Source organism: Bos javanicus, chromosome 14 (genome assembly GCF_032452875.1).
Source record: "Bos javanicus breed banteng chromosome 14, ARS-OSU_banteng_1.0, whole genome shotgun sequence".
Classification (NCBI taxonomy): domain Eukaryota; kingdom Metazoa; phylum Chordata; class Mammalia; order Artiodactyla; family Bovidae; genus Bos; species Bos javanicus.
The window spans coordinates 75,867,544-75,891,983 of NC_083881.1; the positions used below are offsets into that span (position 1 = coordinate 75,867,544).

The 24,440-nt window shown below is 37.9% G+C and overlaps 1 protein-coding gene across 3 annotated transcripts in view; it reads right to left on the reverse strand.

Annotated features, from left to right (window-relative positions):
* CNBD1 (cyclic nucleotide binding domain containing 1) overlaps positions 1–20,627 on the reverse strand; it is a 496,885-nt gene extending 476,258 nt beyond the window's left edge. For all 3 annotated transcript variants that reach the window (XR_009740949.1, XM_061439433.1, XM_061439432.1), the window contains exon 1: positions 20,463–20,627. Coding sequence is in view for 2 of the 3 variants with exons in the window: in XM_061439433.1 (XP_061295417.1) it covers positions 20,463–20,550 (88 nt within the window). In the remaining variant the exon portion in view is untranslated. The remainder of the gene's footprint in view (positions 1–20,462) is intronic.
* Between the last annotated feature and the right edge of the window lie 3,813 nt (positions 20,628–24,440).

Consider the following 24,440-nt stretch of genomic DNA (forward strand, 5'->3'; position numbering starts at 1 on the left):
AAGAATTTTAAACTTGAAATTCATGGTGAAATTAACAATTATCTTTATCTATATCTTTACTGTGGATAAGGAAATGGCAACCCACTCCAGTATTCTTGCCAGGAAAATTCCATGTACAGAGGAGCCTGGTGGGCTGGGCTACAGTCCCTGGGGTTGCAGAGTTGGATACAACTTAGCAACTGAGCATATCTTTAACTATATAAAAGGTTCACTGTATATTATTAAATTGAAAAACTAAACTTGCTCCATCTTGTCCAACTCTTTGCTATCCCATGGACTGTAGCCCACCAGGCTCCTCTGTCCATGGAATTCTCCAAGCAACAATACTAGAGTGGATAGCCATTCCCTTCTTCAGGGCATCTTCCTGACCCAGGGATTGAACCCATGACTCCTGCATTGCCAGCAGATTCTTTACCATCTGAGCCACCAGGGAAGCCAATATATATCTTTAATAAACCCACTATATGGCCCACTATATATTATTGAAATAGAAGAAAAATCCAGTGTTTTATCTGAGTGACATATTGATGATCTCTTGTTTACATGTCTTAATATTACTTCAGGAGTAGATATATATTTTCATATTTGTGCAGTATGGTGAATTGTGTGTGATGGGTGTTATAAAGATATGTTAAAATATAAATATATATTTTATCTTTATATAAAGTAATAAGTATAAATTAGTAATAAGACTAAATTCAACATTACATTAACCGTGAACTTCCAAATGTTCAAGCTGGTTTTAGAAAAGGCAGAGGAACCAGAGATCAAATTGCCAACATCTGCTGGATCATCAAAAAAGCAAGAGAGTTCCAGACAATATCTACTTCTGCTTTATTGACTATGCCAAAGCCTTTGACTGTGTGGATCACAATAAACTGTGGAAAATTCTTAAGGAGAGGGGAATACCAGACCACCTGACCTGCCTCTTGAGAAATCTGTGTGCAGGTCAGGAAGCAACAGTTAGAACTGGACATGGAACAACAAGCTGGTTCCAAATAGGGAAAGAAGTAGGTAAATTCTGTATATTGTCACCTTGCTTATTTAACTTATGTGCAGAGTACATCATGAGAAACACTGGGCTGGATGAAGCACAAACTGGAATCAAGATTGCTGGGAGAAATATCAATAACCCCAGATATGAAGATGACACCACCCTTATGGCAGAAAGTGAAGAACTAAAGACCCTCTTGAAGAAAGTGAAAGAGGAGAGTGAAAAAGTTGGCTTAAAGCTCAACATTCAGAAAACTAAGATCATGGCATCTGGTCCCATCACTTCATGGGAAATAGATGGGGAAAGAAACAGTGGCAGACTTTATTTTTCTGGGTTCCAAAATCACTGCAGATGGTGATTACAGCCATGAAATTAAAAGACGCTTACTCCTTGTAAGAAAAGTTATGACCAACCTAGACATATTAAAAAGCAGACATATTACTTTGCCAACAAAGGTCTGTCTGTCTAGTCAAGGCTATGGTTTTTCCAGTAGTCATGTATGGATGTGAGAGTTGAACCCTCAAGAAGGCTAAGTGCCAAGAATTGATGCTTTTGAACTGTGGTGTTGAGGAAGACCCTTGAGAGTCCCTTGGACTGCAAGGAGATCCAACCAGTTATCCTAAAGGAAATCAGTCTTGAATATTCTTTGGAAGGACTGATGTTGAAGCTGAAACTCCAATACTTTGACCATCTGATGCAAAGAACTGACTCATTTGAAAAGACCTTGATGATGGGAAAGATTGAAGGCGGGAGAATAAGGGGACGATAGAAGATGAGATGGTTGGATGGCATCACTGACTCAATGGACATGAGTTTGGGTAAACTCTGGGAGTTGGTGATGGACAGGGAGGCCTGGCATGCTGCAGTCCCTGGGGTCACAAAGAGTCACGACTAAGCAACTGAACAGAACTGCACTGAAGACTAAATTATTTTTCTCCAACAAGCTTTCCCTTAAAAGTGTAACAGATAAATATCTTTTGCATAAAACAAAGAGGAAGCGGTAGAATAAGTGAAGCCTTAACAATACTGTAAATGCATAACTACTATTTACTATGAGACTAAGCTCATCTGAGTGGCTTATAGGGCAAGATAAAGGAGATGAACAGTGGAGCCAAAGAGAAAATGTGAGAACACCATGAGAAAATGTCAGAGTACGCATGCATGCCAAGTCACTTCAGTCGCATCTGACTCTGCAACTCTACGGACCATAGCCTGCCAGGCTCCTCTGTCCGTCAGAGTCTCCAGGCAAGAATACTGGAATGGGTTGCCATTGGCTTCTCCGGGGGATCTTCCCAACCCACAGATCAAACCTGTGTTGCTCATATCTTCTGCCTTGGCAAGCGTGTTCTTTACCGTCAGCACCGCCTGGGAAGCCTACAAAACAGACTGCTTCAAAGCAATTAACTGTAGCGTTCTCTACTCTAATGATGAATCCAGTGATAAGTAGAAATTGGCTTAGTACAGTATTCAGAGTACAAATGGTTAAGTAGCAGTAGTAACAGAAACATTATCAATAAAATTTTAGTAAGAATAGCAATTCTTATACTAATAAGTAGGAGTGAATTCTAGCATAGGACTAAAGTACACAACAAGGAGTAGGGTAGGAGAAAGGAAAATGTCCATCAGAGACTATCAGTCTAACTAATTCTTTGTACATACTTGGATAGTTGATCTAGTTCTATGTTTCTATTAATAAATAAGCCTAAATTTGTGTAATAATAGAGAATAAATGCAGGCGGAGAAGGGGACAACAGAGGACGAGATGGTTAGATGGCATTGCCGACTCAATGGACATGGGTTTGGGTGAACTCCGGGAGTTGGTGATGGACAGGGAGGCCTGGTGTGCTGCCATTCATGGGGTCGCAAAGACTCAGACAGGCCTGAGCGACTGAACTGGACTGAACTGAGCTGAAACACACCTACCGAGAGTGTTAACAGCTCCGGTGGGAGGCCAGAGGTCCCCAAGTGGCAGGAGGGATGAACTGCGAGTGGCAGATTCTGTTTTTTCCTTCTCTACGCAAAATTAAAGGAGGCTTCTTTTTTGTGTTGTGGTGACACCTGGTTCCACCTGAACTTGACTTTATCACAAACCTTGAGCTAACCAATGCAGTTTTTCTCATGGAAATGTCTTTCTTGGGATATGTTAATGAACTATGTATTTGCTTGGAAATCTGCCTTTCTTCAAGATTCATGTCCATTGTGTTATGGCCAGGATGACTCACCCTGTGCCATTGCTATCTCAAAATGCATGTTGTGGGAGAGGGGCCTGGTGCAGCTCTCTCAGTTTTGAGGTGTTTCTTTTCTCTAATCATCAGCTTGCTAATAGGCATATAAGTGAAAGTGAAGTCGCTCAGTCGTGTCCAACTCTTTGCCACCCCATGGACTGTAGCCCACCAGGCTCCTCCCTCTATGGGATTCTCCAGCCAAGAGTGCTGGAGTGCGTTGCCAGTTCCTTCTCCGGGGGATCTTCCTGACCCAGGGATCGAACCCCTGGGTCTCCCGCTTTCCAGGTAGACGCTTTAACCTCTGAGCCACCAGAACTCCTTGCTAAAAGCTAGCAAGGGAGCACTCTTTCTGTCTCCTTCTGATGTCTATGTCAGAAGTTTTCACTATCTCTTTTATACTTGAATACAACTTTTCTACACAAAAAGCTCTGAGTGATCAAGCCTCAGACTGAATTCGTTTCCTCTGGAGGCCATGAATCTGGGCATTGTTCATGGCTCATAGCAGCAACCTTTCACTATGTCAATGGTTAATAGTGTGTTTATTCTTTTCTCTTCACTAATTGCTGTTTTCTAAAATCCCAAAGTTAATTCTTCTTCAAATAACATTCAATAAACATAGGCACTTGAACATTTTCAATTAAATAAACCATCAAAAGGCAAAGAAATAGTGTCCAATGAAGAGCTTCTAAAAATAAAAGTTGACATACCATCATGGACAATTATACAAGCGGGCCTATGTTGTTCTGCCCCTTGTCTGAGCAGTTGACGTTAAAATAAACACGTATTAACTGAAGAGGGGAAAATGAGGGGAATGTTATACAACAAATTGTTGACACAGCTCTGTTTATATCTTGATGAATGCAATCATCTACATCTTTATTGCCTCAACTCACATTCACTTTTCCACTCACTAAAATTTATCTTTCACCTTCATTATTTGTTTAAAATTGTCTTTATTAAAAATTATGGGAAATCCTGTAGTTTCTAGCCCAGTAAATTCTTTTCAGTCTTCATCGTACTAACCCGTTTGACGTTTGACACTGCTGAAGTTTCTGCCTGTGAGACCTCTGTGACACCGTGCCTTTCTAACTTGCCTCTTCCTTACGAGGCTGCCCTACAAACTCCCATCTTCCTCCTCTGAGCAAGCTGTCCACCAATCCATTCTCAGGGTCCCTGTATTGTCTTCTCAGTTTAGACCCTCTCCTTGTATGAGCTTATCAGCACTCACATCCCCACTGTCACACATACACTTCAGATCCTCACACCAAACTCTCTAGCCCAGAATTCTAACTTTCACTTTACTGATAGCCATGTGAATATCATCCAGGGAAATCAAACTCAAGGTAGCAAAAACTTCAGTGATAATTCCTCTCATACTTCTGTCCCTCAAAAGCCTGACCCTTTTCCTGCATCCTCCACCTGGGTTAAGAAAATCCTGTTATTTTCCATAACTCCATCGCCAACTTGGGGTCCCATTCTTTTGTTTCCCTTTCAAGGCCAATGTGTTATGAAACCCATCCATTCTGCCTCTTTTGAAATGTATTCTAAAGTATCTTTCAAACATGTCTTCTCCAATCCTAATGGTGAAGCCGCCAAATAGGGCCGCTGTGAAGAAGTGCCACTCCCATGCAGGCAACATGTCAGAATCGTGTTTGAGAGCCTCTTGGCGTCTCATCTGTATTATTGCAATAATCTCTCTAGTCTTCCTGACTCCAGTCTCTTCTGTCCCAACCCATCCTTCATGCTAGTATCACAGTACTTTCTAAAATTCCAATGGGAGGGACTTCCCTGGCAGTCAGTGGTTAAGACTCCACACTTCCACTGCATGTGGGTTTGATCCCTGGTTGGGGAACTAAGATCCCATATGCCATACAGTGCGACCACAAAAAAGAGAAGGAAAGAAAATCCCAGTGGTGATCACATAACTTTGTATAGAACACAATGCCTTTCCAAATCATAAATTAACCTCATTGAACTTCATTAAACACCACCACCATGTTCATCTCCCTTGCTCCCCATGTTTCAATAACACATTTTCCACACATTTGCTATCTCCTCCATGAACATATTTAGTCCTTTCATTATGATATTCTCTTTGGTTCTTTCTCAACTTAAAAAAAAAAAAAAAGCTTATCCATCCATTTAGATCCATCCCAAAAGTTGACTTGTCTGTGACATTTAAACTTCTCATCACTCAGAAAAAGCAGTTTTACTAAACCTGAAAAGAGTTGTAGTGGAGCAAGCATCATCCTTTGTTATGATTTTTTCAATTGTACTTAATGTTTATTTCAATTTATCACTGTCCCCTAAAGGTAGGATCCACTTCTTCACTCATATATGAAACACTAGAACTTAACACAATGCTTGAATTTAAATAAATATTGTTTGTTAAATTATAATGGAAAATTAGAACATTGTTCTATATGTCAGACAAAGGTCAGTTGCACGCAAGGAAAATACATCAAGGAAAACCAATGAAGGCAGGAATAGCTGATGAATATAAAGTTTCTAAAGAATATGGCAAAGAATACCCACCAAAAGCTAATAGATGAACAAATGAAACAACTCTGCCCCTTGTAGGGTACTGTACATGGATCATTTTACCTTCTTTTCTACATGAGGTTGAAGATCACAGAAATGTCATTTTTGGCATTAAAAAGCTATTCACCATGGCAAAGAGTTCACTAAGTAAAAAAGTGTACAAAGGGGAAATATTCAGATCTTCATTACACTGAGGATTAAACACATTTCCTTACTACAAACTTTGAAGAACATCAGCCAAATGATGTGATGTCAATGAACCTTAAAAGAAGCAAGCATACGCATACTCCTCTCGTTTGAGGAAACAAGCAGAGTGCTCCAGGGGAAGATTGTAGGGTCCTGGAGGATACAACCGATGAACTCTTACCTGGAATGGCAGGGTCTCAAGACTGAATACTCTCAAGAACCCGAAGCCCATGATATATATGAAATGTAGAGTCGAACAAGAATTCCACCTGTACTTATATTCTTTTTAGGAGTCAGGTTGTTGTAATGGTAAAATAGAGGGCAAATGTTAGGTGACAATCACAGAAGCAGCTGATCTCAGTCAGTCATTAAAGAGAAATAGAGAAATCTCTACCAAGAAACCTTGGCAGAATTATGACACTTGAATTATGACAGCACTAATTAGAGACATACAATTTAGGGAAGAGTACAGAACAGAGCTGATGAGAAAGTGTTCACAGTTAACATACAAGAAAATCCCATCAGTCTGCTACCCTAGTTCATTCATTTTTCTTGCAAGTAATCCACCTTCAAAAAAATAACCATCATTCAACAATACTAATACCTAGGCATAACATACTCTAAGAGAAGTTGTGAAAACACTTAACTTATCAAATGAAAAATAACATGCATTAGAAGATATAATAAATAGGAAATGGGAAGAAAGTCCCACCACACACACACACAAACTCTTGATGAAAGAAAAATGACCCATAAGGCATTAAATATAAATAAAACTATAGAAATAAATTACAAATGAACAGGTTATATTCAGGAAAGGAAAGAAAAATAATTATAACAAAATCTACATTAGAAATAGCAAAAATGTCAATAGAGTATTAAGAAAATATGGTCCTAGAGCATAGATGTTAACATAAATAGAGAAGAAAAAAAGATGAAAGTGATAAATGAAGACAGGAGACACTACATGTGAAAACTATTCCTGAAGAAGGAAATAGTAACAATGGTAAGGGTATGTGTGGTGGGGAGGGGGGAATCTTGAATATATAATACAAGAACATTTTTCTCATACAAAGACCTGAATCTGAAGAACTAAATACCATGACCCAGCACGGGAAAGAGAAAGCATAGTTAAGGATCTACAAAGAGACTAGATATTTTAGATGCACTGGGTTACCTTCTAAACATTGCTGTTTCAAAGGTAAAAAATTATTTTAGCACGCAGCCAAAATAGGAAGTGTCTCCTGTAAGAGTTAAAACTCAGTTTGGCCTTAGTTTTCTCTGCAGCAAAGTCCTGGCAAACAGTAAGACAATTTTTTCCCTGACAAACAGTAAGACAAATTTTTCTTAAATATAAATATAAAGGTAATTTATAAATATATATAATAAGTATATAAGGTATATATAAATAAAAATAAAGGTAACAAATAAAAACTTCAGAGATTATAATGTACCATGAGCTCACTGAAAAATACAATTTGATAGACATACAACTAAGGCTGAAATGGTATGGACTGTGCTAGTCAAGGGGCTTCCCAGGTGGCACTAGTGGTAAAGAATCTGCCTGCCAATGCAGGAAAAGTAAGAGTTGTGAGTTTGATTCCTGGATCAGGAAGATCCCCTGGAGGAGGGTATGGCAACCCACTCCAGTATTCTTGCCTGGAGAATTCCATGGACAGAGGAGCCTGGTGGGCTACCATCCACAGGGTCTCAAAGAGTCACAACTGATCCAATTTAGCAAGCACGCATTCTAACAAGGGTTAAGTAAATCCTTAAACCTTAACACAAATTTTAGATTCTCCATGATTCTAGTGGAGACAGTATAAATAATAACGAGTAACAAATTGGAAGTTTCATCAGAGAAGCAAAAGTATAAAACATATTTGTATAAATTTCCTCACACAACAGGTAGTAGTTCAGACTAAAGAACATTTAAAACTAATGGATGTGTACTAATAATATTTGAAGGTATGAATTTAGCCAAAGACTTAGACATTAATATTTATTAGACATTAATAATCAAATTAAGATATGAAGAAAGTTTTCTCATTTTGTATTAGATTGTCAATATCCATTGTCTAAAGTTAATGAGTCAAGAAATATAGGTTTAGATATGGAGCCTTACTATTAAATGTTTTCCAAATTAAATGGCATTAAAATTTATAAATCAAAAATCTCAGCTTTTGTATTAACAAATTAGCTATACCTCAATTTTAAAAGAAGGAAACGGCAACCCACTCCAGTACTCTTGCCTGGAGAATCCGATGGAGGGAGGAGCCTGGTAGGCTACAGTCCATGGGGTCGCAAAGAGTCAGACATGACTGAGCGACTTCACTTCAATTTTAAAAATTGTTTAAAAAAAGCTAATTGGAAAGAAAAACTCAAGAGACAAAATGATTTCCACAGTAAGTTCTTTTCCTTTTTAACCCCAGAGTTAAGTGGAAAGTGAATCACTGAGGATATAATTATTTTACATAGCTAACGAGATACGTAATCATATATCAAATTTATTCCTTAAATCAAAGAGCATATCAAAACTGAAATTATAAAATATCAAGAAAGTAAAAATAGTGAATGCTTTCATGAACCAATATACTCCCCTAAATATGTATATTACAATAAAGGAAAAAGAATTAAGCATTCTTTTCAAGAAGTTATAAAAAGCAAAATAATAAGAGAAATGGAAGAGAGAAAACAGGAAAGTCGAAATTAATGAACTTATAAAACAGGAAAAACTGTTGAAAAGTAAGCAAATTCAAGAGCTTGTTCTTTAAAGGGAAAAAATAAACTACTGACTTATCTAAACAAATAAAAAAAGTCATAAGTACTCAATGTCAGAAAGATAACTGGGGTGTAATTAACTTGAAATATAAAGGTAATGTATTTTTTACAACAATATGCAAAATAATTAAAATTCTGATTTAAAAATGAGTGAGTTTTCAGGAAAATGTATACTTCCTAAATTGACCCTAGAAGAGAGACAAAACCTAAATAAATAATTTACCTTGAAAGAAGTAGAAAGTAATCTCATAGTTCAGTTTCTCTCTCTCTTAAACACACACAGAAATGTATCAAAGCAAGGTGTTATCACGGTGAGTTCTATCAAATTTTTATAGGAGAAATAACTCTAATGTTATTTAAATGTTTCAGAACACAGAAAAAAAACCCTTCCAAATTTCTTTGATGAAGCAAGTAAAGCAATCCCAGTGTGACGACAGTGTGAAAATGAAAAACAGACACTGATCTCATATATAAATAAAAATGAATACATTTAAGTCCAGAAGCATATTAACATAATCATACCCACAAAAAATGTAAGATTATCATAGTAATTTGAAGAAATTTCAAGTTACAACGATGTAATTTACCACAAGTGAACATTTTAAAAATCATAACTTCAGCAGATGCAGAAGTCGTCAATAAAATTCAACACTGTTTTTAAATAATGGAAGTCGAAAAAAGGTTCTTAACTTGATGAATACATAAAACCAAAAGACAGCGTCATGTTTAATGCTGAAACACTACAAGCAACAGCATACATTGAGGAACAGAATACAAACATTCACTAGTGCAACACACATCTTCAAGTACCACGGAACGTGATTTGATAAAAGAAATATGCAAGGTATAAAAATTCAGGAAAAAGAGACAAAAAAGATCAGTTGACAGAGATCACCATAACAAATATAACACTAATAATGGAAAGGTTTGAAAAACTGTAAGAAATACTAAAATATAACACAGAGACAAGAAGTAAACAAGTGTTCTTAGAAAAATGACGCCAATTTGAGGGTGGGGTGATTTGAGAGAATAGCATTGAAATATGTATGTTCAGTTCAGTCGCTCAGTCGTGTCCGACTCTTTGCGACCCCATGAATCGCAGCACGCCAGGCCTCCCTGTCCATCACCAGCTCCCGGAGTTCACTCAGACTCATGTCCATCGAGTCGGTGATGCCATCCAGCCATCTCATCCTCTGTCGTCCCCTTTTCCTCCTGCCCCCAATCCCTCCCAACATCAGAGTCTTTTCCAATGAGTCAACTCTTCTCATGAGGTTGTTACCATATGTAAAATTGATGTCCAGATGCAAGTTCCATGCATGAAGCAGGTCACCCAAAGCCAGTGTACTGGGACAATCCTGTATAGGATGGGGAAGGAGGTGGCAGGGGTCGGGGGATCAGGTTGCAGGGAACACATGTACACCTGTGGCCGATTCATGCTGACGTAAGGCAAAACCAACACAATATTGTAATTATCTTCCAATTAAAATAAATAAATTTTTTAAAAAGATAAAAATGGTGCCAATAGACAGTTAATGCAAGGCTGCCACAAACTTTCATTTTGTAGAACATGCAATATCTACAAAAAATAAAATAAGGTATGCCTGTTAAAAAAAGAATAAAAAAGGGGGCAAAATTATTTGATAATATTGTAATTATCTAAGTAGAAAACAGAATTTCATAGATGGAAATTCCCTTAGGGTATCAATTTAAGTGGCTAATTATGAGAGTAACTAGATTTTCAATAGCTTTTACCTTTCTCTGAACCAACGAGTCCCAAAACTGCTGAGAGAGCAGAGAAAGGTAGGCGTCAATTCCAGCTGTAGGTGTGGGGTGATGATAAGGTGTCCCAAGGCACGATACCAGGGTGGTGGGCACCCACACGTGGGGTGGGCCCCGGAAGAGTATTAGAGGCCGAGAGGGGTAAGGTCCACAAAAGTGGGAAATGGGAGGGGCCAGGACGTGCCAGGGTTGAGTGTAGGACCCTCAGTGGGGACGAGGAGAGGGGTAGTGGTACGAAAAATGGGCCACATACAGGGGATCTAGTCAAAGGCGTTTGGATTAATAGGAACACGGTTTCATACTTGAGAGAAGAGACTTATAGAAGGAGAAGACCAAAATGACTATAGAGTTGCAACACTAAGTTGCAATAGAAATAAATTGATATGCAAGCAAAATAGAAACAAAAATATTTTTTTATTAGAAACAAATTGATATGCAAGCAAAAATAACTGTAAAATCTAATTCCTTAAATCTGTTTGAGAGGGGCTGGGAGCAGTAACACTCTAACATCAACAAACACCCAGAGTACCCAGAGTACCTGATCTTGATTTTTAAATCCAAGTCTGCATTAAAATGAACTAGGGCTCTTTGGGAAAATGGCTGGTCTGTGGGCTCAGGCAAGGAAAAGTCCAAGATGAACCTGAAAAAAATCTTATTGCTCTAGGAAGTAAAGAAATGCTTAACAACCTTGAGAGCACTCCCAGTGGCAAGACTGAATAATTAAACAATTTAGGCATAAAAACATATAATGATAGTAATTCATCAAAACACTTTGAATTAACTCTTGCTGTTATTGTTTAGTCACTAAATCATGTCCCACTCTTTTGTGACACCACGGACTAGAGCCCGCCAGGCTCCTCCATCCATGGGATTTTCCAGCCAAGAATACTGGAGTAGGTTGCCATTTCCTTCTCTAGGGGATCCTCCTGACCCAGGGATCGAATCCCCATCTCTGGCTTGGCAGGTGGATTCTTTATCGCTGAGCCACCAGGGAAGCCCTTTTGAATAAATGAGGAAATCATAATTTTACAATGATTAATGATTAAATATTTGAGAAGAAATAGAATATTTATATACTTTCAAAATACTTTTTGACAAAATACTTATTAATTAAAAAAAAGGAAAGAGTAAATTTACAGCAAAGCTCTCTGTGTGTACTGTAATCAACTGATTAAAGTAAAATTATGCACCACCTGGTAAGACGGAAGGAGAACACAGAATCACTCCTGTGACATTCCTGCCAAAGATATCTGACTTGAATCTAATCGTAAGGAAATATCAGACAAGTCAAACTGAATCATAACCTACTAATAATGGTTTGTAATCTCCCAGCATCAAGGTCATGAAATGCAAGGAAAACTTAGGAACTGTTCCCGACTAAAGGAGATCAAAGAGACAAGACAATGAAATGCAATGAGAGATTTTAAATTGAATCCTTTATTTACAGAAGACTATAAGAACAACTGGCTAAATTTGAATGTGGTCCAAAGATTAGATTACAGTAATTTATCTGTGTTAAGTTCCTGGTTGTGATGAATGTACTGTGATTACATAATAAGAGAATGTCCTTGTTTTTCTGAAATATTTAAGGATGATGGAGTGCCAAATGGCTCTGGGAAAGTATATTTCTTTATGTTGAATTTACAGCATTTCCGTACAATTGTGGCTTCAATTTTTTATTTTATCTTTTAATTCAATAGCTTCTGTGTATGACTTTTATAGTTAGAAAACATAATGAGAAAAAGATCTTTCTAATAAAAAGGAAAAAATTAAATGTCTAGGAATAAGCTTTATTGAGTGTCATAAATGGATACCTGCATAACTTGGAAGTAGAAAGGTTGAATAAAGATACCAGTTCCTGAGTAGAAAAACTCAACACCAGAAAGACGTCTGTTCTCCTTAAATTAATTTTAAATTTAGCACATTTTTTCCAGATAAAATACCAAAACGTTTATTTGTTGAAGAAGTCCAGTAAAAATGGAAGAATAGCCAGAAAAATGTCTGTTAAAAAAGAGTAATCAGTAAAGATTAATCTTACCAGGTATTGAAATATAAGGCTTCAAAATTATAAAGTTCAACATGAATGCATAAATAGATGAGAGAAAACAAGAGATTAGTGTTAAAAGTAATAATATACTCCAGATATAAATCCAGTATTTAATACAAACTGACATTTTAGATTAGTAGATAAGAATTACTCAACAAATGGTGTTAGAACAGTTGGTTGGTCACTTGGAAAAATATTATGTTGTAGCCTTACATCACTATTCTAAAGTAAATGCATTCACAATGATTTTTAGACGCACCAAATATTTATTTAACAAGTTTGACACTGAAAAATAAAACTATATCAACACTAGGAGAAAGCATGGAGGAAATATGTTTAAATCTTGATATGAAAAATGACATTCTAAGCAAACATCAATAACAGAGGACAAAGCTACACAAACATCCTAAAATCTTTGTCAGACACAAAAATCATAAAGACAAAAGAAAAATGCAAACTGAGAAAAATATTTGTAAAGCTGAAGCTGAAGGGCTCGTTTCTTTTATAAACAAAGAGTTGTTTTAAGTAAAAGGGAAAACAAACCTTAGTGAATGGGCAAGGGACATAAACAGCTATTCACATAAATACAAATTGCCAAAAATATATGAAAAGATGCTAAACCTCGCTATTTAAGAAAAATAAAGAGCAGTTAAAATTGTTTTCAATTAATTTATTGACAAACATTTGTTTTATAATACACGACATCAGTAGAAATGCTGTAAAATAGAAGTTTACATGCACTGATGGGAGGACTAGAAATTAGTACAGCCCCTTCAGAGGACAGTATCAGTAGTTACCACATTTAAAATGCACACATCCTTTGGCCTTGCAGTTCTATTGAAGCACTTGCTTACCAACTTTAAAAGGTACATGCAAGGTGTTTATTTGATTTTAACAGCAAAACTTGCTAGAAACAAATTCCCACCACATTAGTGAGGATCCAGTAGCCAGGAAACAGAAGCCATATCAGTATTTTTAATGGAAAAAAATAATACAAAGGATCGTTAGGTATTAAAGAGATGAAAAGACAAAAAAAAAGGAACATCACATACCATGCAGAAAGCATCTACCACCAATATTTCTTGCTGATGAAGCAAAGGAAAGAGGTTTAATTACTAAAACTTAGAAACTGGATCAATGGGCCTACAAAGCTGAAACATGGCCCTCTGGGGACAGGGCCTACGCAGCTGGCACTGGATTTTTGAAGGGAGGTGATGGGGCTGTTCCTGAGAATGTCGGGAAAACTGCAAACGGAATTAATTGCTGATGCTGGAACAGCCAGCCACTGCCCTGGGTGAAAAACGCATTTCTGGTGAGATACTAACAAGGAGAAAAAAAACAAAAACAGAAATCAGAAGAATAAACACTTTCCTTAACTTTCCTCCTGCCTCCCAATCCGCCTCTAACACTGCTATTGGCAGAGCCTGATAGGAGGCCGCCTGTCTTCTCGGGAAAAAATGGTTTGCAGAGTCCCAGCCTCAGTTTCATAAAGCAGAATATAGAAGGGTGGATTAGAAGATGAGACACACTAACTTAAACATCCTTTAGTAGTATTTTGGTGTATTCAAACACATATAAACATGAATATGCTTGGAAAACTCCGAGAAAAAATATTTTTATGATACTTCTGAGGATAAGATCAGGAGTATGGGTTGGGAGGAAGACTCACTCAACTTCTAATATTCTCATGATTCTGTGTGTGTGCTCAGTTATGTCTGATCTCTGCAACCCCATGGACTGTATGTAGCCTGCCAGGCTCCTCTGCCCATAGAATTTTCCAGGCAAGAATACTGGCATGGGTTGCCATTTCCTACTCCAAGGGATCTTCCTCCCTCAGGGATAGAATCTTGGGCCTCTTAGGTCTCCTGCATTAGCAGGCAGGTACCACTAGCATGACCTGGCCTTGTGTCTGATGCATGTACTATTTATGTAATGATTTGTAAAAGAGCACTCTTCACCAAAATTCCCACAAATTGAGATTTATTCATTCTTCTGTCAATTTACTAAACACTTGAATGCTAAGCATTAGACAAACAAATTTTTCTCAGCATCAGGGTCTTTCCAAATGAGTCAGTTCTTCACATCAGGTGGCCAAAGGATTGGAGTTTCAGCTTCAACATCAGTCCTTCCAATGAATATTCAGGACTGATTTCCTTTAGGATGGACTGGTTGGATCTCCTTGCAGTCCAAGGGATTCTCAAGAGTCTTCTCCAACACCACAGTTTAAAAGCATCAATTCTTCGGTGCTCAGCTTTCTTTAGGTCCAACTCTCACATCCATCGGAGAAGGCAATGGCACCCCACTCCAGTACTCTTGCTTGCAAAATCCCATGGACGGAGGAGCCTGGAAGGCTGCAGTCCATGGGGTCGATGAGGGTCAGACACCACTGAGGGACTTCACTTTCACTCACATCTATACATGACTACTGGAAAAACCATAGCTTTGACTAGATGGACATTTATTGGCAAAGTAATGTCTCTGCTTTTTAATATGTTGTCTAAGTTGGTCATAGCTTTTCTTCCAAGGAGCAAGCGTCTTTTAATTTCATGGCTGCAGTCACCATCTGCAGTGATTTTGGAGCCCCCAGAAATAAAGTCTGTCTCTGTTTCCATTGTTTCCCCATTTATTTGGGGAAACATGACATTTATTTGCCATGAAGCGATGGAACAGGATGCCATGATGTTTGTTTTTTGAATGTTGAGTTTTAAGCCAGCTTTTTTACTCTCCTCTTTCACTTTCAAGAGGCTCTTTAGCTCCTCTTCATATGAGGCTTTTAAGGCAGGACTATTTTGCCCGTGCCCTTTGTGACTCTCATTACCTTGATCCTGGGGGCCAAAGAGGACTCTGCGGGCTGCTGCCCTGGCAGCTGTGAGAACTGCTTCCACAAAAGGGCAGCACCTGATTCTGCCCTTCTGGAAGGTTGTGATTCTATCCTACAGTCTTCTGAGGGCAGTTGCCAAATAGGGTCACACGAATGTTTACTCCTAGTAAGCTCTCTCATCCTCCTGAGAAGTGTTGCAGGTAGCTTTCAAGAACATCAATCAAATCATTTTAGCTGCATTTTACCCTTTATCAAGTGTAAAGTTTATGACATGAGAGACAGACTTAAGCCCAATCATGAAAATTTTAAATGTCAGATTGAGGGAAATGAATTGTGATCTAAGTTTTGGAGGAGAGTAGGGCCCTGATAATTTTTGAGCAGAGAGTTACTATGATCTACTTTTAAATCATCATATCACCAAGAAAATGTGGCCCACAATGTATATTGGGAGGAAGGTGACAGAGGACGCAGACGGCTGGAGGGGCAATACCAGAGGACTAAAGCAGGAGCTACTGCAGAGCTGACTGCCGGGAGCAGAGCAGTAAATAGCCTGAGACCGGGGGTGACCCAGAGTGACCTCTACAGAGACCTGACCTGTGATGAGCTGCAATTTACTTCGAGGTCTCCTGCCTGAACACCGCAGTCACGATTAAACTCAAGTTTAAGTTGCCATGCAGGAGACCTGGGTTCAATCCCTGGTCCGGAAGATCCCATGGAGAAGGAAAAGGCCATTCACTCATGTGTTCCTGCCTGGAGAATTCCATGGACCGAGAGACCTGGTGGGCTACAGTCCATGGGGTCACAAAGAGTTGGACACGACTGAGCGACTAACACTTCCACTTTTTTTCACTTAAATTGCGGTAACTTCATTTCTAAAGGCCATTCAAGATTTTCTAACAGAAGGTATAAGCACATTGAGGACCAAAGTAGAAAGTCTACTTTTTCAATAAAATATTCATCCTTTCTCCTTTGGGACTTAAAGAAAAATTTAAGTGACTTTTAAACTGAAACAAAGTAGAGAAAACAACTTTCCAATATTTCTTTTCCTAAACTGTCTGATGTTATGTTCCATTAGGATGATGATTGATTACATTCCCCCAGAGACACACACAATAACTCGACCACTTTTTCCATCTTTTATCCCTTCTTGGAATACCCATTCTCGTCTTTCTCAGCTGTTTCTCAGCCTTGCTTTCTTTACACATTACAAAGTCTGCTTCTCCACAGACAAGCCCCAACCCTCTTTCTCTTACTTGGACTCCTAGGATTTGCATAGTGTGGAACTTTAAAATGGAGTAATATTCCCCCTGACAGATAAATATACATTCTGAGGGTCTTTTAAGATTTTGCTATGAGAGAAATAACAACTCTCGAGATACAGGAAATGCAGTTGAAAAGTTAGTAATGATGACACCGTTTTTTTCATATGCCCTTAAAATGAAAAAAAAAGCAAAGGAAAGCATTCATTTAGGGGTAGTATCTTGTTCTAAGTTCCTTCAAGCGTCTCTGATCTTTTCTTGTTTCCTTCTACATCCCCATATGTTGCAACAAGCAAAATGTACCCACTGACATCTTTTGAACCTGAAAGCCATTTGTTACTGGGAAAGCAAACAAACAAACCCTTTTGTTAAAGTGCAGAAATTATCAGATAAACCAGTACAAAATGCAAAGCACACTTTTGGAATTGTCCTTTCTGAAAAGGATAAATCTAATAAGTATGAATAAAAAAAAGGTATAACTTATTAACCCAAACAAAGGTAGCTAACTGGACCATACTAATTATAGGTGTGAAATGGTTTCCTCTAGCCAAATGATAAAGGAGAGCGCTCTGTCTCCTTAAAAAAAACCAAAAATTTTTAACTTTTTTCTTCCTTTTGTCTCTTCAGAAAATCAACGGCTTAATAATAACGGATCTAATGCGTCCCTAGATTAGATGCTATTTCACATAGGTGGTAAAACTACTGCAGCTTTAGCTAACATGTAAGATTTTTTAAAGAAAACTTATCCAGCATAAAAAGTGGTATGACATTTTTGCTTTTGAGAACAATCATCTCTTTCCTGGATTATGAAGAATCCAGAGATACAAGTCAAAAAGATTGTAAAAGGCTTGAAAGTTTCAAAGAAAATATTTGTAAGTGAGTTAAGAAGCTTAACTACTGGAGTGTTTGTGAGTCTGAATTTCAGAGCCAAGGAGATGGCACTGGGGCGGGGGAGGCGGGTATTTAAAGATGTGTGATATATTCTCTTCCTTAAATCAAGAGTGTCGAGGTAGATGGCAAAATTCAAACAAATGCCTCACCATCATTTAAGTGGTAAACTGTGTGAGGGATTTCAGGGTGGTGGGCAAGGAGGAAGCCAAAGCGCGGCTGACTTTGTTGCTGGTTTATGAGTAGAGGAAACTCATAACAAGGACGATACTGTGAATAATCTCCACCACTTGACAACTACGTGAACACTAGTGTGACGCCTAAGCCTCCCTGTCCCTAACTGTACAATACAGCATGTGCTGGATTTGTGTTGCCACTGTAACAAATTACCACCGACCTGCTGGCTTAAAGCAACACAACTTTTTATCTTTGTTCAGACTTCTCTAAGTCAGAAGTCTGAAACAGGTCTCACTAAGCTAAAATCATATTGTCAGCAGGACTGCATTCCTTCTACAAACTCTAGCTGCCAAGTCACCTCAGTCGTGTCTGACTCTGTGCGACCCCATAGACGGCAGCCCACCAGGCTCCCCCGTCCCTGGGATTCTCCAGGCAAGAACACTGGAGTGGGTTGCCATTTCCTCCTCCAATGCATGAAAGTGAAAAGTGAAAGTGAAGTCGCTCAGTCATGTCCGACTCTTAGCGACCCAGTGGACTGCAGCCCACCAGGCTCCTCCGTCCATGGGATTTTCCAGGCAAGAGTGCTGGAGTGGGGTGCCATTGCCTTCTCCACACAAACTCTAGAGAAGAACCCATTTCTTTTCCAGCTTCTAGGGGCCACCCGAATTCTTTGGCTTACCGACTCCTTCTATCTTCAAAGTCAGCAATAGCCAATCCAGCCTTTCTCATCCTGTATCTGCTGCACAGGCTTCCCTCTTCCACTTATAAGGACCCTTCAGATTATGATGGGCCCACCAGATATTCCAGAACACTGTCCCGTCTCAAAGTCAGCTGATTAACAGCCTCAATTTCATCTGTAACCTTAAGTCCATGTGCCAAGTAACACGGCATACTCATAGTTCAAGGGATTAGGACGTGGATCTTTGTGGTAAGCAGGCCATCATTCTGCTTGCCACAGAGCTCAGGGTTCTTGTAGAAAATAAATGAAATAACAACATAACGTGCAAAATATTTACACACTGCCTATAGAAAGCCCTCAATAAATGTTATCCACATACGAAATTTATAGAGAAGGTAGGCGTGACTCACTAAACATAACATAGCTAAGCTGACCCTAAGTGAACTGGAATGTATATAATGCCTAGACTTTCTTTAAGGTCCTTAACTGCACCTTCCTATTTATGTCTGTTGCATTTTGAGTAGCTCCTTCTTATATCTCCTTTATAATTCAGGTTCAGTCATATTTGGGTTGAAAGCATCTTCACACACACTTTCATGAGATCATTGTTTCAGCAGAGTTTAATAGGGGAAATTGCTGACTTGTTAGAGTTAGCACAAAGGCACAGCTAGTAAGCAAGCCGGACACGTATCTAAAGAGAAGTCACACACAGCACATGAAGCAGGAAACTCTAAAGGGACGATCGGGAGCCCCGTGCCTTTCCATTATGTTCTATTCAGTTCTGAGATCTAAATTGCTGCTGATTTTTCATCTTTTAATCACTTCACACAAGTTAAGTGTCCTTGGGAGACACTACAGAGGGTAGCTCATATCTCATCCCATTGATTCTAAATTAATCTGATCTTTTAACTCCCAGCTACTGTAGTTCCTAGGCTGCTAAAAAGAAACCATCTTAGAGTAACTTTTTTCTGTACAGTAGAGACTGCCGTTTTTTGACAAAATTACATTTGACATTTATTTTCACTGACACTGAAATATGATTTTGAGTACATACAAGAATTTTTGCACAATAATAATAAAAACATAGAAGTAGCTTACATAGGAGTAAATTTGATTTAACATAAGGACTTCATTTAATACTGTTCAAGGCTTAAGCAGAGCCTTTCTAATGGTATCAAGTGCTGCCTGTGGCAACTTTTTCTGGTGACTATATTCATTAATTTAAAATATACATATACATAAAAGTTAATTCTCAGAGGAAGATAACAGATGGGTTAGCTTTTTCAAATCAATGCTAGAAATTTGCCCAGTAAATATTAAAATAATAAGATAAACGCATTATTGAAGTTGAAAAGGTCACAATTACTGCTGGTATCTAAAATTTTTTTTAAATCTCAGCTATCACTGAGATGATTACATATTATTAGTCAGTGTATTAGTGATCAAATAATAGATCTATGAATTTGATGACTATGATGACAGGTCTTGAGAAAAATAATCTGGTTTAGTCTGACTCTATAAAATAAGAAAACACTGTAAATTATATAAACTTCAAAAGGTTTAACTCAAAATGTATAGTTCCTTTAATATTGTAAACCAAAGACTACAAAATTAAAATAAAATGGGAATACATTTAAGAGCAAGAAAGATGGGAATTATGTCTTTTTTTGCCTTGAAAATTTTAAATAGGAATTCTCCTAGTAAAAATTATGCATGACTTAACTCACAAAGGACAGGGTGTAAGCCTGACTCTCGGTAGGCACCTGGAGACCTGTCCAATTCACGGGTGAGACAAGCGACCTCTCCAAGCCTTGGTATTTTTCCATTTTTGAACTATTTGTTATCTGAAGCTCTGAGAGCTCATAAAAATGCTCATTTTACTAAGTAAAGTACTGGAAACCTAGAGAACAAAAACATTTTTGGAAGGACACAGCAGAGATGGCACCCCTATATTCTTTCCAGTCCCCTGTACTGTCAGTAAGGCTCCCGGGTGCCTACCAACCCTGAAAAGCCCCATTTGTTTTCTCTGGGGTAAGGACCATTGAAAAAAAAAAATGCTAGACCCTACAGGTTTTCCCCACTCACTTGGAATACTGCGAAGTGGAGGAGGAGGCACATTGCTTACAGCTATCATATGAGATAGAATGGCTGCTGGAAGAGGAGACATAGGCATCTTGATGGCTCAAAGGCAGCTGACCAGAGGCTTCTTAAGAGGCAAATGACCACTCCTCTCCTTGAGGCATCACAAAGCAGAACCCTTAAGGAATGCCCTGATAGGTAAAGTAATATGGAATCTTCAAGTTCACAGTTCTATGCGTGTATACGTATTCTAAGAGTGAAACCTAGACCAGGAAGAGTGATATTTTAGTCCAGTGGAACTTATGAAGGAGGCTTTGTGAGCTATAGTGAGCAATAAGGACTGAAGCTGCTGCTGCTGCTAAGTCGTTTCAGTCGTGTCCGACTCTGTGTGACCCCATAGACGGCAGCCCACCAGGCTTCCCGTCCCTGGGATTCTCCAGGCAAGAATACTGGAGTGGATTATTTTCTAGTGTCATAACTATAATGGGTCATAATCCAAAAAGGCTGTGACTGATTCCTGAGCATTATATACAGTTATAATTATTCATAGATCAACTTCATCTGGAAAACATTAATAGCCACTCCAAAGGACTGAAGAGGGAAGTAATAATGCACAGGCAGATACAGCAGAATCCATAGCACTCACGAGTCCAGGTTGGGTAAAGGAAGAATTCATGTCATTGGTCTTTCACTGTCCTGAGCCTTTTTTTCAGGTTACTAAATGTCTGCATTAGATTGGAAACCTTTTATGTAACAGCAGCAACAGGACTGTTTATACTGCTCTCCAAGGCTACATACATACAATAAAACATACCTTCTAATGATCAGACACCAGTATACACCATATTCTGCTAAGGTATGATATATGTTTTTTCTTGTTTTCTTCTGCTTCACAATAATTAAGGCTGCCAACAACAGCTAGGATTTAGAGTCTTAATGCATCTTTTACTTCTGCATATCATCTCTGAAGGCATTTAAAAATATTTTCTAGTGTCATAACTATAATGGGTCATAACCCAAAAAGGTTATGACTGATTCCTGAGCATTATATACAGTTATAATTATTCATAGATCAACTTCATCTGGAAAACATTAATAGCCAGAATTGAAAACTTCAGTGCATTACAAAAGTAACATGTTTATCTTATAATAGTTCTTATCAAATTGTCACTCAACAAAAACTTTACTGCACTATAACTTTTCAACTGAATCTATTTTCTTGTCTCCAGTTTTATAAACTCTGTAGACTCAAATTTGTTGAGGTTTTTCATTACATTTAATCTTGTATTTTTCCTACACTAGCCAGCTAACTTCATCTGCATGACTCCCGCCTCGCCATCCCAACTGTAACCCTTGGGAATTCATATGCCTTCATTTGACAAACTCTCCAGATCCGTTCTCTTCCCAATCTTACATTTAAAATTCAAAGAACCAAGTACATCTTTATAAAAGTTAATTGTAAGCTACTGAAGTTTTCATGGATTTTAAATAGATGGGGCTGTATTAGATGATTTTTTTCCTTTCACAAGTAGTTTTGATCAAAGAAAAGTTCTCTAAGGTCCTAAGTTCCTACTGATCAATTTCCTTTCTGATTCCAATTTTGTAAGTTCTTATTTTATTTATTTTCTAGTTCTTTTTCCCCCCTTTCTACATTGTCTCCTTTATTCTTTTCTGTATTTTGTTTGCAAAAAAAAAAAAAAAACATGCACTGAAAGCAAATTAACATCATAATAATTTCACATCAAATTGGACCTTACTTGAAAACAACTAATGCAAGTAAACAAGAATGTTAAGGAAAAAAATAGCAAAATAAGCAATTCTAAAAACTTATTTCATTTTCTCTGAAAAACAAAAGTGAATGTGATAGTCACTCAGTCATATCCAACTCTTCACAGACCCATGGATCGTAGCCTTCCAGGCTCCTCTGTCCATGGAATATTTCTGTAATCTTCAAGATCCTACATAACCATCTGCTAGTATCTGCTGGTATATGTCCAGAAAGAATCCAGGAAATCACAAATTCAGCTTCCATGAAATGTTTTTGATTAGTCTTTGCAATATATTCTGAATAATCTTAAAATTCATTCCAAGAACAATAGCATAATCATTGATTTGTCTTTGATAGACATTTGAAGCTTTATCTCAGTTTCTAGATATTCTTCAGAAGTCTACTCACTTCTCAAACACTTGTAAAATTATCCTGTTCAAGTCACTTAATCTTAATTTCATAATCCTAATCTACACCATAAAGGTAACAATCAGATCAGATCAGATCAGTCGCTCAGTCGTGTTGTTATGAATATTAAATTTAAAAATGAATATTAAGATCCTAACCACTCAATTGCCATTTTTACTAGTAGTAATGTTATTATTATTGCTGAGGTAAGCCTTGAGAAATTCACATGAATTGAAAATGTTTTAAATAATAGCTTTTTCTCAAATATACATTTCATATGAATCCCACCCTTCCCATTACATAGTCAGCAATAGCATATTATAGGTTGGTGTTTCTAGATACACCTTAGGTATCCATTCCATATTACAAACACCAATAATAATAATGATGAAATTAACCATGATAATTTTTATAGATTATTAATATTTCAAATAATTCCAGAGAGAAGAATGCTTCAATTAAAATTAAATTAATTCAATACATATACTTATATTTTAAAGTATAATTATCGAGACATTTATAAAAATTAAAACTGGAGAGATACAAAACATTTATATAAAATAAAGTGTTACATGTCCTCTCATTGGCCAACCTGTTTCTAGAAAGGACAGTCTATAAACTATATATGTTCATGCTGGAAAAGGTCAGTTTTCATTCCAATCCCAAAGAAAGGCAATGCCAAAGAATGTTCAAACTACTGCACAATTGCACTCATCTCACACACTAGTAAAGTAATGCTCAAAATTCTCCAAGCCAGACTTCAACAATACCTGAACTGTGAACTTCCAGATGTTCAAGCTGGTTTTAAAAAAGGCAGAGGAACCAGAGATCAAATTGCCAACATCCTCTGGACAATCAAAAAAAGCAAGAGAGTTCCAGAAAAACATCTACTTCTGCTTTATTGACAACATCAAAGCCTTTGACTGTGTGGATCACAACAAACTGTGGAAAATTCTGAAAGAGATGGGAATATCAGACCACCTGACCTGCCTCCTGGGAAATTTGTATGCAGGTCAAGAAGCTACAGCTAAACTGGACATGGAACAACAGACTGGTTCCAAATTGGGAAAGGAGTACGTCAAGGCTGTATATTGTTACCTGCTTATTTAACTTATATGCAGATTATATCATGCAAAATGCCAGGCTGGATGAAGCATAAGCTGGAATCAAGATTGCCAGGAGAAATATCAATATCCTCATATACGCAGATGACACCACCCTTATGACAGAAAGTGAAGAACTAAAGAGCCTTTTGATGAAAGTGAAAGAGGAGAGTGAAAAGTTGGCTTAAAGCTCAACATTCAGAAATCTAAGATCATGGTAAGAGAGTCAGTTCCAAGGTAGTTTTGATAAGAAGTCCAGGGGTCCCCAAGGAGAGAGGGGTCTGGAATTCTCAAGGAGGAGGAAAGGACAAACATTTTTTCCTCTACATTCCTTAGGATTTTATAACAATAATGTATCCTGCTTGAGGACAGTTTCTGGGAAAAAACCTTCTGGCTAATCCTGTTATCTTAAAATGTAAATTACGGGAGTGGGTCTAGTAAGGTCTTTACAACCTCCAGACATTCTTTTGGTTCACTGTCATAATTAATTGTTAACACTAGTGAGGGGGCACTCTTTCTGCCCCCTTCTGATATCTGTGTCAGAAACTTTCTCTATTTCTTTTATACTTTAATAAAACTCTATTACACAACAGCTCTGAGCAATCAAGCCTCATCTCTGGCCCTGGATGGAATTCTTCCCCTCCAGAGGCCAAGAATCCTGGCGTCTTTCGTGGTTCAGCAACAACCTTTCAATGGTATTCAATC